At 39.1% G+C, this 16349-nt stretch overlaps 1 protein-coding gene across 1 annotated transcript in view; it reads right to left on the reverse strand.

The window, feature by feature from the left end:
- Positions 1–9515: 9515 nt before the first annotated feature.
- Positions 9516–16349, reverse strand: part of diaph3 (diaphanous-related formin 3) — a 215609-nt gene continuing 208775 nt past the window's right edge. Inside the window, 1 exon segment of the mRNA XM_056735197.1 lies at positions 9516–10947. Coding sequence (XP_056591175.1) covers positions 10676–10947 — 272 coding nt within the window. The 3' untranslated portion in view covers positions 9516–10675.

A 16349-nucleotide genomic window follows, 5' to 3' on the forward strand; every position in this document is an offset into this window, starting at 1 on the left:
CTATAAACAGCTAAAGGATTTGGAAATGACACTCTGGGTATAAATGAGATCAGACATCTCTTCCACTTGTTTTTCTAAACTAGCCCTGTGGTCTGATTCTTCTCCATCTTAATTCTCTTCATTAAGCTCTTTTACGGTACCCATAAAAAATGCTCTGTGACTGTCAGGATTTCGATTTTTTTGAGCATTCATGCTCCATCTTTCGTCAATTTTTTACTAATCCCCAGCCCTTAGCAAATTATGAATGTTAAATATTTAAAGAGAATCTATAAACTTGGGAGCAAGTGCAGATGTGATTTGCAGTGTTCAGATGTAGGGGTTGCCACTCCGGTAAATAACAACAACAGACGTTTCATGTCTGGCTGTGATCTGTTGCTCTACTTCTCAAGGCTCTGAGAAAAAAAGCACAAAACAACATCATAGCGTGCCTTTTTTCTCCCCTCTCAACTAATGAGAAGTTCATCCTCACTGTGTTTTATATCTCAGATTTGTTGCCCTTTCAGTCATTTAATACAAATAATACAGGTTGTATATGCAAATATGTTTCATAGCTTCTGTCAGACTAAAAAGTGTGAAAAAAGTCGTGCGCAAGTTTGAGAACAAGATTTGAAAGCTGCTTTCATTGTTTGAATGCTACATGTATGTTTCACAGAAAAACAACAACTTACAGGTTTATTTTTGGATGAACTATTTCTTCAACACAACAAACCGTTAAACATTTTCTATCAGCTACCTAAAGCTTAACAGAAAGTGGCAAGATGAGCAAACCTGAGGCGTGTGTTGAGAAGTTGGAAAAGTGAAGTCATTCAGGGTTAAACACTGGGGCACCATAAACTTAAAGGCAAAAGTGTCCTGGGCAGCCTGAAACAAACAGACCATCTTGAGCAGATTTACACTGTAACCCTCTCAACCCCTTACAAAGAGAGTCGAGATGGAGAGGAGAGAGAGCGGCAGACAAGCGTGAGGTAATACACAGCATTTTTTTAACAAGCTCTTATTCTTAGTCTGGCGAGAACTTAATGCAAGGTCAACGGCTCGACACTATTTCTTCTTCCCATTACATCATAGCACGGTCTCGGAGGACACGGGATGAGATATCAGACTGCAGTGGGAGAGGAGAGTGAGACAGTGTGATGGAGAGTGAGACATATAGATATATCATATATCAAGATATATCATGTTCTTACACATGTCCAGTCTTGCATCATGTGAAACCGACATAAGGGATATATATAATGATCCAGCATGGATACTGCTTTACACATCTGTGTGTTTTTTTCTGTGTTACAATAAGTGCTCATACAAGTATGAATGATATACATCTTTGGTCCTGACTGACAGCATTAGCCGTGTTACATCATCAATTAATTATAATCTTTCTATGACAAAAATACAATTTACTATAATGCAATGTATTCTATCCCATGTTCCTTCTGAAAAAAAATTAAATCCTGTAGAATCAATCACAGAAATGATCATGGTTTCTATTAAAATACCAGTAGCTTTTGCCATTAACACCATTACAAATATAATTTTGTGGTGTGTTTTGGGCAACAATTCAGTGGGATAACCCCCCATCAATAGAATCCATCACATAAAAAACCAGTAGACCAGTTTCCATTAAAATCAATACAATTCCCATTACAACCATTAAATAAATAAAATTTTCTGAGCAGGGTTCTTTTGTTTTTTTCTTAAACAGGGACCGTAATGTATATTTCATATATTTTCGTGAGGCATGCTATGAATCAATGCAACACTATACAAAGCACTCTATGAATAAATATATGTATATATATATATATATAAATATAATTCATATTTATGTATGTATATTTGAATTGTGTAATGTTTTCACATCCAGTGAAATTGTTCCCCGAAAAAAGTCTGAAACCTGATTTTGTGAACTATTCATTTTAGTCTTCATCTTACGCAATAATTGAAATAATTTACTATGATAAATACTTAACATTAACTCTAAAGTGATTTAATGTTTAACTCATTTAAGATTCTACAGTTCGATATTATATAGACAAGCGAGTACTGTACATTACTGAATATCTCTCACTGACATTGTTGTACTGCATTAGTATTTCATTACATGGTCCTCTTAAGTCGCACCACAGAACCTTTCTGAACCTGTGTGAGAGGTTAATTGAATCACTTACTCATTCTTTACTTTAGGGCTGTCTGTGTACACACTAACTGATGACTGCCAATTTTGACCTATACATTTTTTCGACAATTCCCAAAAGTTGCCACAGACAGCAAAATCGTTGTAGTGTAAACCCAGCTTTTAGAGATAATGAGATTATCCATTATGTATCATTTGACAGAAGCCAATTGACAAAGACCGAATTCTATAGCTCCTGTGTTAAACAGTGTATTTGCCAACATAGATTGATTAATCACTTGAGAATATTTATCTTCCATTCTTGGGTCTTGAGTACGATCTTGGGACAGTTGTAATTAAAAGACAATATAATAAGGGCTCCGTCCCTACAGACACTAAATCAAGAATAAGATGACAATACACCTAAGCTAAAAATTTTATTGTTAGGGTTGTCTCGGGAGTCAGCCGTTCATCACGCTCTTTCATACGCACTGATTGTTTTTATATCCTTAATAGTCAAAAAATAATTGCCATGAAAAGTCTGAATAGAGGAAATATTTTAAATGGATGTTAAACAGCAATTAGACAATGCATTGCGCTCCTTCGTGCAGATGTGGGTTGTGAGTGTGTATAAATGGCTCTCTGTTGTGACTCTTGGAGAAGGAAGGGACTTCCTCCGTCATTAAAAAGACTCACAAACAGGATAATGAATCCCGAAAGACCCTCAGCACGGTTCCACCCGCCCAGTCGCTGTCACTACTGCTCAAGAGATCAAAGGCTGCCACTTTGTACTTGCACTCTGCTCGAAACGCGACGTTTGAGTTATTCTCTCCCAGTCTCGGCTTTTAAAACCATCATTATCATAAAGAGCTTTGGTTGAGGTAGATTAAAGCCACATGAATGGATCCGGTTTGCGATTCCAGAACTTTTACGTCCTCCGCTATACAAAAAGCATGGCAGGTAGTTCAAGGGTACGTTAAATGACTACATGATAACATTACTATTTCCCCCAGGAGGAGAATCTGCCTTTCCCTGGTTGGCCTAGAAGTACATATACCCCATTGTCTAAAGGAAATCCGAGGTGTTATGCTCCCAAAAGATCTCAAACGTCTGTAGGATGAAAATCTCAAAGAATTAGTTTGCAGACAAAATACAAACAGTCAATATTGAGATTATGTCAGACCCCTTAAGTAGCGATTGATGCGTGCACTCGCAACATATAAAGAACATCTGGCTTATCGGCATCTGGTTCCGAGTCAAATCCAAACACGCACTCTCTCCAACTTTCCAATGTCCTTCAAACAAACTAAAGTAAATAAATAACCACAAAAAGCGTGCAAATATCAGCTACAATTTCATTACTGTTTGATGGTGGGTGGTGTAACCAAGCTGGTGGCATGCTGGCCTGGTTTCATCATGTGCGCTCTCGGGCATTGTCCTTCCCACATCACGAACCAGAGTAATGTGACCTTTCAAGCCAAACACACTTAACTCTCTGACCTCTACTGGACCGAATACTTTTTTATAGCCTGTGTGCACTGGATAAAAATGATTATCGTTCTCTCTTCGTGGAAAAGGGCACCCAACCTCCTTCCTCAAACATGGACCCTCTAAGCTTTGCTGACAGCCACTGAGTCACACAGTGGACACATTCAAGTCTATTAATACACCTCTCTTTCTGACCAGGTCTTAACACAAAGTTCACAGAAGTTGTAAAAACCTTCTAGAGCTACATTTGCACTCATTCTCACCTCCAAGTAGATTTTAACTGAATTCGAACAATCCTTCTCCTTTGAGGATACACAGTAAAGTCTAATTTGCCCTTGTTTTTGATCAAAGTAATGATTGGAGATGCTTAGCTAGAAACATGGCTGGGGAATTTAGTTGCACATTCAGACAAACTAACAATACGCATCAGAGTTCAAACGGAGCTTCTACCACTGCCTCTTGTCTTTTATCTGATTCCTCTTTAAATTCTAATATTGCCCGAAGCCCCCAAAAAGCTTTTTCTTAAAGAACACCATGGCCTCTATCAGCGATTGAGGCCAGCTTTTCTCAGAGGGCTTGTCCTTGAGATAGAAATAGGCTAGGAATGAACATTTTAGAGAAGAGAAGGTGTTGGATTATCCAGAATCAAATTCAATCACGCTCAAGCAGGTAACTCAGCCGCTCCAGACGGCAAAAGCCTCTGATGGACCCTTTTGCTTCTTACGGTAAGACAGCCGGCAAAGGTTAGGCACTACCATAAGTGCCATTCAGAGTAAAAACCCTGAGAAGTTGGTGTGAAGCGAGTGTTTTGTTAAAAAAGACGAAATTGTCCGAAGAAAATGTGAGACACAGAACAACCTAGAGAGCAAGTGCTTTCCATTTGTGGTAAAAACGATCAACAGGCCATTTGGTAAACGACAAAACTCTGAATAAAGAGAAGGTCAAAGTGCCGATTAATTCTGGGGATTTGTAAGAAAAAGATTTTGGACCTGTGAGGAGAACAACAGACGCAAACAGAGAAAAGGGAGAATCGCTGTGAGAGGAAGAAGATCAGACCAGCTCGCTTAAGATCAGGAAGTGTGGCAGAATGTGGAGATGGATATATGACAGAAAGTGCCAAGCCTTCTGTCTGCTTTGGCTCCCACAAGAAAAAAACTCCCCGCAGACTTGTTACAATACCCGACAAAAGACCTCGTCCAAGCCTTGAAGGACTCGGAGTATTATTAGAGGCTGACATTCGTTTCCAGGGAGATGCATATGCGCTATGTGATGAAGAGCAGAGGGAAAGGGTGTGTAAACTGAAACTGAAGAGGAAAGTTATCATCAGAAGTTAACTATTGAGGGCCGTCTCTCTTGATCTGGGACACTGGAGAAGTGGGTTTGTCAGAAGTGATTTCTGACGGAAGGACCCTGCTTTTACAAACACAAAAAACAGTTGGAAATGCAATGCAATGTTAAAGAAAATGAATATGTGCTTACAGTGAGACCCCAACTCTGTTAACGCTTTTTCATTAAAAAGTATAGTTTATAGAAAATGACCTGAATTTCAGATTGTGTCCTCTTTTGCTTTAATGACTGCATATATACATCAATGACACAAATCTGATCCAGTCTATAAAAACACAGCCAGTTATTTTATTAAAAAACCATAATCCATAATGTAAAGAACATTCTGTGAAAATATGACCTTGATATCTTTAAACGGACTAAAAGCATGTCAAAAGATTGAAATCCTAGTGACATTAATGGTTGAAATCAAATTTGGATGCCCCTGTCATAATGTGATTTAAGGACTTTAGCTTTGTTTTAACAGATTGGGTCACAAATGTGTTTTGTATTTAACCAGTGATCCAGAAATAGTGTAGTGTACGGCAAAAAAGCTTCAAAAACCACTTTATATGTGGTGTAAAACATATAGGGGCGGTTTCCCAGACAGGGTTTATGCCTAGTCCATGACTAACTTAAATGTTAGAGGTCTTTTGATAGAAAACAACTTGGATTGACATTTCTTAAAATATATCAGTGTGACTGTTTTGTCTCAAGATGCAAACCGTGTTTTTTGTAAAGTATGTTTTTAAGTAAGGCCTAGTCCTGGTTTAAGATAATCCCTGTCCGGGAAACTGCCACAGAGAGCCCACTTTATGGTATTAAAATGTTCTCTACCACATTACATTGTGACCTTGTTTCAAATATTTGTCCAGCCTCCTCAAGCCAGAGGAGGGTGTAGTAGGGTGAGATGTATTTTGGTAATCAGAGTTTAACAGTTTTATTTCACATCTGCCTCTCTCTCCATCTCCAATTAAGCCGGCGCAGACTGCAATCTGCCACACAATATGCTTTGTTTCCTTTTAAATGATACACACAACCGCACAACTGTTCAATAAAGAAAATTCATCTTCCGATCTTATTTTTGTTGTTGCCTGGAGGAAAGGCTTACCGATGGCAGCTTGAGATGCATCAATGCATGTTCAAAAACCAACAGATGTCTGTTTCTCTTTCTCTAGTTGGATGGTCTGCGTTCATCTCGGTTGCTACAGTTAGAGAACAGCCAGACCTTCACATTGTTATTGAGGACCGTCTGTCAAGTAGATTCACATCCAACAGAGACAACAAAGAGAATAAAAAAGAGAAACACTAATAGCACAAATCATTGTAGAAAAAGAGAAACATTTGCCATTAAAAAAACATGATTATCAATATTGTTTTAGTAATAGACTAATGATTATATTATAAATTATTTAGCACTTGTTTTCAAATTTTGCCTCAAAAAACACAATGTGTACAAACTTGCACTTGGATTTAGAATGTGATTCATTTGCAATAAAAAGAGAATCGCAAAAAAATGTAAGATTAAGTTAATTGAGAGCCGTTTTATACATATATTAAAAACATTAAAAAAAATCACAATGCTATAGCTATCATATTTTTTGGGCTACTATAATCACAAAAAATCTGATATTGTGACAGCCCTACATAAAATAGTACAGGAACCTTTGACCACATCCACTAGACCTTTGTACTCGCCTGACATGACACCGAGACACAGAAGCGTTGCTCTCGGCCTCATCCTACCGCATGTCTTAAGGAGGGTCCACTGAAATAGAACATTCCCTCGGCCACTTGATGACCTCTTAACCCTTTCAGCTTCCTCCTGTCCTCTTGTGCAAGTCTGGCTGACAGCGGAGATTAAATGAGTAGGGAGAGATCTTGTTTGCCTCGCGGACCATGTTGCTCTTGACTACTGCTCGGGCACACTACAGAATTTCATATGCTCTGCCTCTCTGCTTTGTCCTGTTAAGATAGAACCTCGGGGAAAAAGGCAAGTGTATCTTCTTGTTCATATCTTTATGGAATAAGGTAAAAGCAAAAGGAGGAGACCGAAAGAGGCAGTTCATGAAAAAGTAAGTAGGCGGTTTAAAAAAAGAAACGGAACTGAGAAGAACATGGGACACAGAGGCAGAGAACATCTGCAGTCTTTTCTCTCTTGGGGTTAAGCGGGCGGCAGCCGTACATCATTTGGAAGGGAATGTGGTGAGAGAGCGCTCGTGTGATGGAGGCACGGGGCGAGCGAGGAAGGCTTTGCTTCATTAGCATTGCTTTTGCTGGAGCTGTCCATGGTGCTGATCGGAGCTGTGATCCCACTAAGGACAGATACCACACGCTGCCTGCAGGGAGTCTGGCGCTCTGGACGAGTAAACACAAATAAAAAGCGTGGAGAAGAGGAATCGCTGTTCCCTGGAAAGTGGACGTGTGACAGGCGAGGGTCTGCACATGGATACAAACTGATATCATTTTCTTTTGGCAAAAAAGGGAAGAAAAGCCAGGCTTAAACTATTGATGCCATATTAAACTGCACTATCAGGACATGTTGTAGTGATGGCCGCTTGTATTTGGAGTTAACCGTGGGCAATGCAAGAGGACATTTAGGCTGCGGAAATTGCACAGCAAGATATTTGAACAGATATTAGGTGGAATTAGGAATTATTGTCAATTTTTGTTGATCTTCTAGGTCATTGGATTCAAAGTATACCTATATTGTCTCTTTTCAAACCCATCCAATCTGATTTTTGTGATCGATCTAAACCATTTCTTGTAAACATGTACAGCAACTACTGAATTACTACTAAGAAATCACACTCTCTAGCTCAATTCCTAAACTAGACTAACAACCTACGCAGGATTATATTAATCCACGACTAGGTTTGAGTTAAATAAAGACATTTAGGGACGGTTTCCCGGACAGGGATCATTTTAAACCAGGGCTAGGCCTTAGTCCTGGTTTATGAAACAAACTTTATGAAAAAAAAACTAAACTTAACCAGTTTTAAGGGTCAATTTTTGAAATAGAGATTTTTACATCAACTGAAAGCTGAAGAAATAAGATTTCTATTGATATATGGTTTGTTAGGATAGGTGACTATCTGGCGGAACAACAACTGTTTACAAAGCTGGAATCTGAGTGTGCAAAAAAAGCAAAATATTGAGAAAGTCACCTTTGAAGATGTTTATCTGAGGCATTGTAGCAGGCCACCCACTCACAAAAAGAAAGTTTTTATACATTTACAATAGGAAATTTATAAAATATCTCATGGAACATGATCTTTACTTAATATCCTTAATATTTACAAAATCTGTCATTTTTACCCTAAGAATGTATTTTCGCCTTTAAAAACGTTCCCGTGCTACTTAAGACTTTTTTGTTTAGTTGTATAGTTGGATATATTTATGATATGTCAGCGTAAATTGTTGTAAATCATGACACCTCTAGCATTTATATTAGTCTAGGACTAGGTTAAACCACCCATAACATTTATTTTAGTCTAGGACTAGTCTTAATCGCTGTACAGGAAATCATCCCCATGGAGCATCATGATGCCTCTTCAGAGGAGAGATGCCTATAAAACCAATACATCAATTTAGAAAACATAAACATTTCTGGTCCAACGCTGGTTCAGAAGTACTTCACATTTATGTTATTTTAACATTACACAAACATTTGATCAGAATACAATCAAAAGATAATTAATCAACGAATCAAAATGCTAAACAAATATCTTTAAGATTTCATTTCAAATGTTTTCAAAAATATTTTTTTATTACGCCATGTTTTTATTGTTTTATTGTGTTATTTAGCTGTATTTCTTAAATTAAAACAAACCATGAAACTGCAGTTTGATTGATATTAATTGGAATGTACAATGAAAAAACATGATCTCATTTTGAAAATAAACTCTTAAATTGTAAAAACTGTATTGTAAAGCAACATATAAAGCAAAACTAAGGTAGGATTTTGAAAGAGGACATTTGTGTGCTACAGTGTTAAGAGCATTAAGTCATCCACAGGGCCAGATGAAAAACAGGTAATGACTCTCTCATAATGACTTAACCATTTAATGATCTGAGGAACAGCCATTAAGGCTTCATAAAAAAATGAAAGGTTGTATGACACGAAATAGACGTAATGGAAAAAGAATATACTTGAGTCAACAATGACAATAAACCCCAACATCTAATCCCCACACATATTAAAGAACCCAATAAAAAAAAGAATACGTTTTCTTTTCGCAATCCTGAATGTAAATGGCAGTTGATAACTCCAGAGCCCTTTTGCTGTCAAAAAGAGAAATTAAGCTCATGAGCCAAGCTCACCTCCCCCATTTCCGCTGAATTAAATTGGCATTTACGCCTTTGGGAACAGCATTAATTATTATTTACAATACAATAAACAGTGTGATTGTGGGTAGCAGAGGCTTCTAGTAGGAGCAGGCCTCCCTGCCCTCGACCCCAGTCTCAGGTAACCGTGCATTAAATGAGATTTCTCAACAAACAGAGGCAGCCTTCTTTTAATGAGACAATCTCACACTAAATTTAACGGAAAGTGAAATGTGCACATTTTACAGCCAAACAAAATATGTGGAGTTCTTTCACTTAGTTTATTTGAAACATTTCACCGAAAGAATTTTCCCCCAATAACGTCTATAAGTAACAGGAATGCAATTTCAAGGAATAAAAAGAGGTGATGTGAGCGGGATGTGATTTCATAGGTAATCTCATCCTGATGTCATGCCTGATTGAGAGCAGTAAAGAGGAAAATCACATCAGCAACAGCGCAACACAAAACATCATGAGGAGGAATGTGAAAACCTGACAATTACACATGAAAAAAACGTGCACATACGAGAGACAAATCAAACGGACTAACATATGCAAAGCGAACAATTGAATGTCAGACAATACGAGACACAGAAAAAGGAAACGCTATACAGGGTACATTTCAGAAGAGCAGATTGAAGAATAAGTGTGAAGAGTAGGAGTGTGCATTATATCAGTCAGGTATTGTGCAAATACTCTCAGAGATTTTCTTTCAGATGCTTTTACAATATAGAACCGCTGTGTTTGCATAGTACCAGCTTTTGCAAGGTGACAAGACCAACATGTACTTTATCATTCAAAAACAGAAAAAATATATTGACGTATACTGATAATCTAATGTATAAAGACTTTCATGCATAATAAAACATTAGATTACATGAACAAAAAACAAATACAGATTCATTTTTATAACAATTGCACATGCAGGTTAAAGCTACGTGATGCTCTAAGGAACGAGAAAAGGAATGATTTGATAAATTTGCTCGGTCCTCACTCAAAGAGCATCTACGGCTGTGAAAATACGCATGCCCATGCGTCATCTTTAGGAAGCGGCTAAAGCGTTTTAAAGACTTATAATTGCTCTATTTTATACTTTAAAAAAAGACAAGTGCTTAGTCCAAAGGTCATTCGAAACTGTCCAGTAATTAGGTGCTTAATAAAAGACAGAGACGACTAAAGCTTCAGGTTTTAAACCTGCAACAGATCAGCACAATGACTCCTGTGGACAACACGTCTGTTGTTAGAGGTAAAAGGTCAGAGAAAGCCAATGGGAAAGGTTAATTGTTAAGACTTTTCCTGTGGGTGTGTGTGTGTGTAACAACCTGACAGCATTTATTAGCTAAAGGTGACCTAAACCCCCTTGTCACCATAGCGACCACAGAGGTCAAAGTGAAGCTGGTGGTACATGAGGTGGTGATGTCATCACAGGGCACGCAGGCGAGCGAGCAAAGCCTCCACGTCCGTGTCGCCATTGGATGAACAAAGCTGTGGAGTTTGTTCTTTTTCCTTCTCTCGTTCTCTCGCTTTCTCTTTGTCTTTCTCTCTCTCCTTGTCGGGCCGGTGGGTCGCTCTGTGGGCTGCAGACGAATGGGCTTCGCTCTCGTAATGAGGCTCCTTGGCAGTGGGTGCTCGTGTCGAGCTGAAATTGATATTCTGCCGCGACCGTGACCTTTGCAGAGGTGCTTTCATGTTTTCTGCGGGATAGAAGGGAGGCAGAGAAAGAGGGATGAAGGGAAGATAAAACAAACAGGCTCTCGTCAAAACGTTTATAAAAGTTAGCGGCTCTTTAAAGGTGGGCCAAGCCGACGCTAAAGTCAGCAGATAGATGGGAAAGAAGGGAGCGGAGGGATGCAGCTGACAGCATGACAACACAATAAAAATTAAACAGGCGCACATGCAGACAGAACATTCCTCACAGGGAATGTGTAGGCAGGACTCACCTTCATAATGTCACCTCTCAACCTTTTTATTGCTGTTGATGTTCTCCTAGCCTTTCTGCTTCTAAATCTCTGATCTGCCTCAGAGGCTGATGGGAAACTGACACACTGACTTATTGTTCCGCACCCTGAACATCTACCTGGTCCTCAAACATCGTCTTTCTCTCGCCTGCTTTGTCAGTGGGGTCTTAAATCTGTAAATGCTTTACATAGCTTTTACATTTGTGTACTTTTTGTAATAAACCGAAGAAGAGTGACAGTTATATACAGCTGTGGAAAAGACTTATACAAATTTTCTTTTCATATCAACATTTCTAGATGTACCGTGGCAATTTTAGTCCAGTGTCTGTTAAATTTCAACAAAATCAAACCTCAGGATTCACCAGCGTTGCCAGATTGGGCAGGTTCCCAACCGGTTGGGCTTCTTTTGAAGGGGTCAGACTGGAGAATAATGCATTGGGTGGGTGGACAAAAGCAACTTGCCTTTTCATTGCGTTTGATTATGCCGATCTCCATGCCGAAGTTTGTTTATAGAGCCCTTTGGGCTGGAAATTGTCCACCCAATCTAGCAACACTGGGAGTGCCAAAGTCATCCAATAGCAAATGTGAAAGACTGACAGAATGACAAGACACATAAAAACTATGATCAAAATTGAGGTTCTCACAAAAATGATTTGTGAACTTTTTCTAAATACATGTACAAACATGACTGTTGTATTGCTTGAAAGTGAATATGAACTTGTTTTCTTTGCAGTACTTTAGGTCTGAAAAAATACAGAGCATCTCCATTCTTCTTTATTTGAAATTTTAGGGTTAGAAATATTGTTAGTAGTTCACAGATTGAAACAAATGATAGTTTACCTAAACACATACCTATAAATAGTACATTTTAAAATCAGAAAAAGGGTCTCTGAAATGGTCTTTTCATTATTTCTGAGGCTGTCTGAGTTGGGCTTGACTGGGCTGGGCCGCTCTCTGATGACTGCACACATTACAGACCGGCGAATAACACCTCCGCATAACAAACACAGTCTCGCCAAGGTGCAAAACACACACATGCACTTCAGCAAAAAGAGCGAGGGACAGAGTGATGTATGAGTGCTTTAAAAATGGACCATCTCTTCAAACAAGAAAAGATGGTTAGGGAGAGAGAGAGCAGGCGATGAACCATCTACAGCAAACACTGCAGCCAGAGGAGTACACCACACAAATGATTTGTTCCTAACTTAATCTCTGAAAATGTGCCCAGCCGCAGCTGTTCTTATTATATATGTGGTGAAATTTCCTATTTAAAGTCTGCAATGCCTCGTCCTGATACTTTACAACTGTACAAGTTACTTACACACTTACTTGCACTTACACAGATGCAAACCACTAGCGAATCAAATCTCTTTTAATGTGAGCTTTATCAACAGCTGTAAGACCAAGATACCAAGGCAAAACTACACTTTTTACTTTCTAAAGAAAATGCCAAACCTGCTGCCATTGTGCCAGGGTGTATGGGGCTTTACTAGAGTTTTCTGGATTTTCTTTATTACTGGTTCAAAACAAAGACGTGTTCTATAGGTTCCTAAACTTGCCATATCATAATTTTAACACAGTATATGCATTTTGGCATATACACTATGACATATGACACTTCTATCCAAAGAGACTTAAACAAGCTATACATTTTATCAGTATGTGTGTTCCCTGGAAATCTAACCAAGGACCTTTGCACTGTTAACATAATGATGTCCCACCTTTCCAAACAATGTCAAATAAAAGAGGAATGCAAGGGTCTGCGATCTGTCAATGTTGAAACATACCAAGACAGACAGAAGAGACAGAAAGAAGAGAGAATGCAGCTCATTGTGTGTTATACACAGGACTGAAAAGTAACAGTAATGGTGAAGCACAACTGTGTGTGTGTGTGTGTTTGTGTGTGTGTGGTATGCGGTGATCTGTGTGAGGTAGTGAGTTCTCTGTGCTCTCATTACTGCTATGAGAGAATGTGCACTCGTTTGTCTCCGTGTGCCACTCTCTGCCCTATGCTTCAGGCCACTTTCATTAGTCTCTTTGGCGCTTCCTTTTTCGGCTTCATTTCCTGCTTGTCCTATTTGTTGTTTCCTGTTCCTAAAAGGGTCTTTCTTTCAACATATTCTGAATGTGACACTCATATACTGTTTTATTTCGATATCCTCTTTGATTCTTTCTATCTGAAGGCTGCCAATGGACCCTGTCAATATGAAGTTGGGTGTGTTGTCATTAGCGTGACAGTCGTGTCTTAAAGGGATAGTTCAACCAAAAATGAAAACTCTGTCATCATTTACTCACCTTCTTGTCATTTCAAACCTGTGTGGCATTGTTTCATTTGCAGAAATATATTTTGAAGAATGTTGGTAACTAAACAACGGTGGCACCCATTGACTTGCATTAGTTTTTTGTTCTTACAATAGAAGTCAATAGGTTGTTCGGTTACTAACGTTCTTTAAAATATCTTCTTTTGCGTAATGCAAAAGAAATGTCATGAAGGTTTGAAATGAGTAAATGATGAGAGAATGACTATCCCTTTAAGCCAAAATTAAAGTCTTTTTATTAAGGTTATAGATCCAAATTCTGTTTATCCATAACTTTTTTATTAATTATTTTATTAAAGAAGTCTAAAAACTTAGAAATTAAATACTCGCCTTCAAAACTTTTCAGACATGCGAGAAGCAAACCCACCGCGTGTTCCAAATCAGCATGCCAATATTTGCCATTATCAGTATTCCCCTTCACTGAGGCTCATAAAAACTCGCTCACGTCCAGACAGTCGTCCAACAGAGACGCTCTCATTTCTTTCTTCGAACAGAACAGGGCTAAAATACTGCTATCTGACTTGAGAGATCATTTGCTCAATTTGCATTTGTGCTGTGGGCCGCCGAAGATCCGACTTTCTTTTCATCTCTTTGCTCTCCTGTATTTTCCCTTCACTTTTTTTGCCTGTGGCAGGCGGCTCAACGAAACGTGACAGCAGACGAGGGCACTTGATCACCCTAACGAGCTCAAACGCAGACAGCCGTCCGCTTAGCTGCAATGGAGCCTGTCCTGCACTAACCGGGACTCCACACAACGCAACCGGGGACACGTAATGTCCCCTCTGCTCGCCGTACAGAACGCAATATCATCTACAGAAGTATTAGAAAAGATTATACTATCTGTCTGCCGGGTGTTATGAGGCTGGAAATGGCACCTGCTGAATGCTGGGGGAATGGCTCAAGTCAATTTGCATGGAAATTAACATGAGTTTGCTCGGTGGGAGAAACGGGGTAGAACTTTGTGACAGCAATGCTGTTTTCAAAGGACTGCTTTGAGGGTCAAACATAGATAACAGAGGAAAACCGAACAATGGTGGTGCCCGTTCACTTCTATTGTAAGGACACAAAACCAATGCAAGCACAGACGTTGTTCAGTTACCAACATTCTTTTGTGTTCTGCAGCAGAAAGTCATACAGGTTTGAAAAGACAAGAGGGTGAGAAAATGACGACAGAATTTTTCATTTTCGGGTGAACTTTCCCTTTAAGTGCTTCGGTACAATACGTAGAGTACACAGTGATGGAGCGGATGATGTTATGACAATGCAAGTCTAATCTAAGCAACCTTTGAGTTCCCCTCAAATCAATTATCTCCTTTGCGTTATTTGATAAAGTACCGTGAAAAGGACATCAAAGCATAGAAAATACAGTTCCTTTGCTGTGCAATACAACATCAACATACCCAGAAAAGCGAGCTTATGTAAAACCGCAGTCTGAAAGCCAAATTTAACTTGATGATCATGCCATCCAACTGACCCTCTCTTGTTTGGGTACATTTAAACAGAAAAACGGGAGGAAAAATTGCACATGCACAAGGTCAAGAGAAATCAGAGCCAATTCTGTGAGCGGGAGAATTAGACCAGAAATACTGGTAATAAATAATACCGTAATTACTGCCTTAAGGTGCAGAAGGAAGCGATTATGGGCTGCCATATGAATTACAGAGAACTCTACAAGCGACAGAATTTGGGTTTGTTTCTAGAGAAAATGGCAAACTATGTCAGATCGCGAGAGTGTGTGTGTGATCAAGCCCCTGTAAAATGAAGCCAAAAAGAGAGGAAGTCCTGGCTGATAAAGAGAGCTGTAATTCTGAGCTCATGACGGTCTAATGTCCCTCTTTGTCTGAATGAAGGACTCGGGAGAGCGATGACCTGCACATTATCCCCTATGTTTACAGGAGTGAAGCAGTAATTAAGCATATCAGCAGAGGCATGTCTCATCCACTGGGCACCCAGCAGCCGCCCACCTTCCCACCGGTGCGACAGGTAAAGCATGCTTATTTGTTTCTTTGCTCTTTGACTGACATTCATGACGGGCGAAGACCAATTAGCACTAAAAAGACTAAAAAACAGAAGGAGAGGAGGTTCAGGGAAATGGTTTTCTTTCATTTCCAGGCTGTAGCTGCGTAACCCCTGAACCCAAGCAGGAGTCATTTATATCTGAGCAGGTGCAGGTGTTGTTCTGAGGTCAGCGTGCGTGAGAACCTTTGTGTTTCAGAAAGAGAATAAGTAATGATTCACTATAAAACAGCATAATTCAGAGGTTGCTCTGTCTTACTCCAAAGTCTGTTTTGTGTGGGTGTTTTATGTGATTCTAAGTGTGTAGATTTGCATGTGTTTGTGTGTGTCAGAGCTGCTGTCTTGATCTTGTGGTCTTGGTATTGAGACCACACAAACATACAACTCCTACTCTTATATTTATACCTTTACAAATATTCTCTCTGTATATCAATTCCTCTCTCTTTTGTATAAATCTTCTCTATTCAGTATATATAGCTCTATAGATGCTCTTGCTTTCTATCTCTCTCTCTCTATAAATATATATATTAGGGCTGTCAACGTTAACGCGCTAATGCATGCATCAATTTTTTTTTAATATTTAAGGCAATTAACGCACCATCCTTTTATTTTGTCATCATTTGTCTAGCCTTACATTATATTATCACGCTCTTATTCATGTAAAGGCCTTTAAACCATTGACCGATTTGCTATGAAGCGTTCAGTGTACATAGACAGCTTCTAGATGTGGGACACACCAAAACGCAACGCCACAGCGGTCACGTCGGCGTATACAGTCATGGGCTAAAGGCTGCGTCAGTGAAT

Source organism: Triplophysa dalaica, chromosome 21 (assembly GCF_015846415.1).
Source record: "Triplophysa dalaica isolate WHDGS20190420 chromosome 21, ASM1584641v1, whole genome shotgun sequence".
NCBI classification, from domain to species: Eukaryota; Metazoa; Chordata; class Actinopteri; order Cypriniformes; family Nemacheilidae; genus Triplophysa; species Triplophysa dalaica.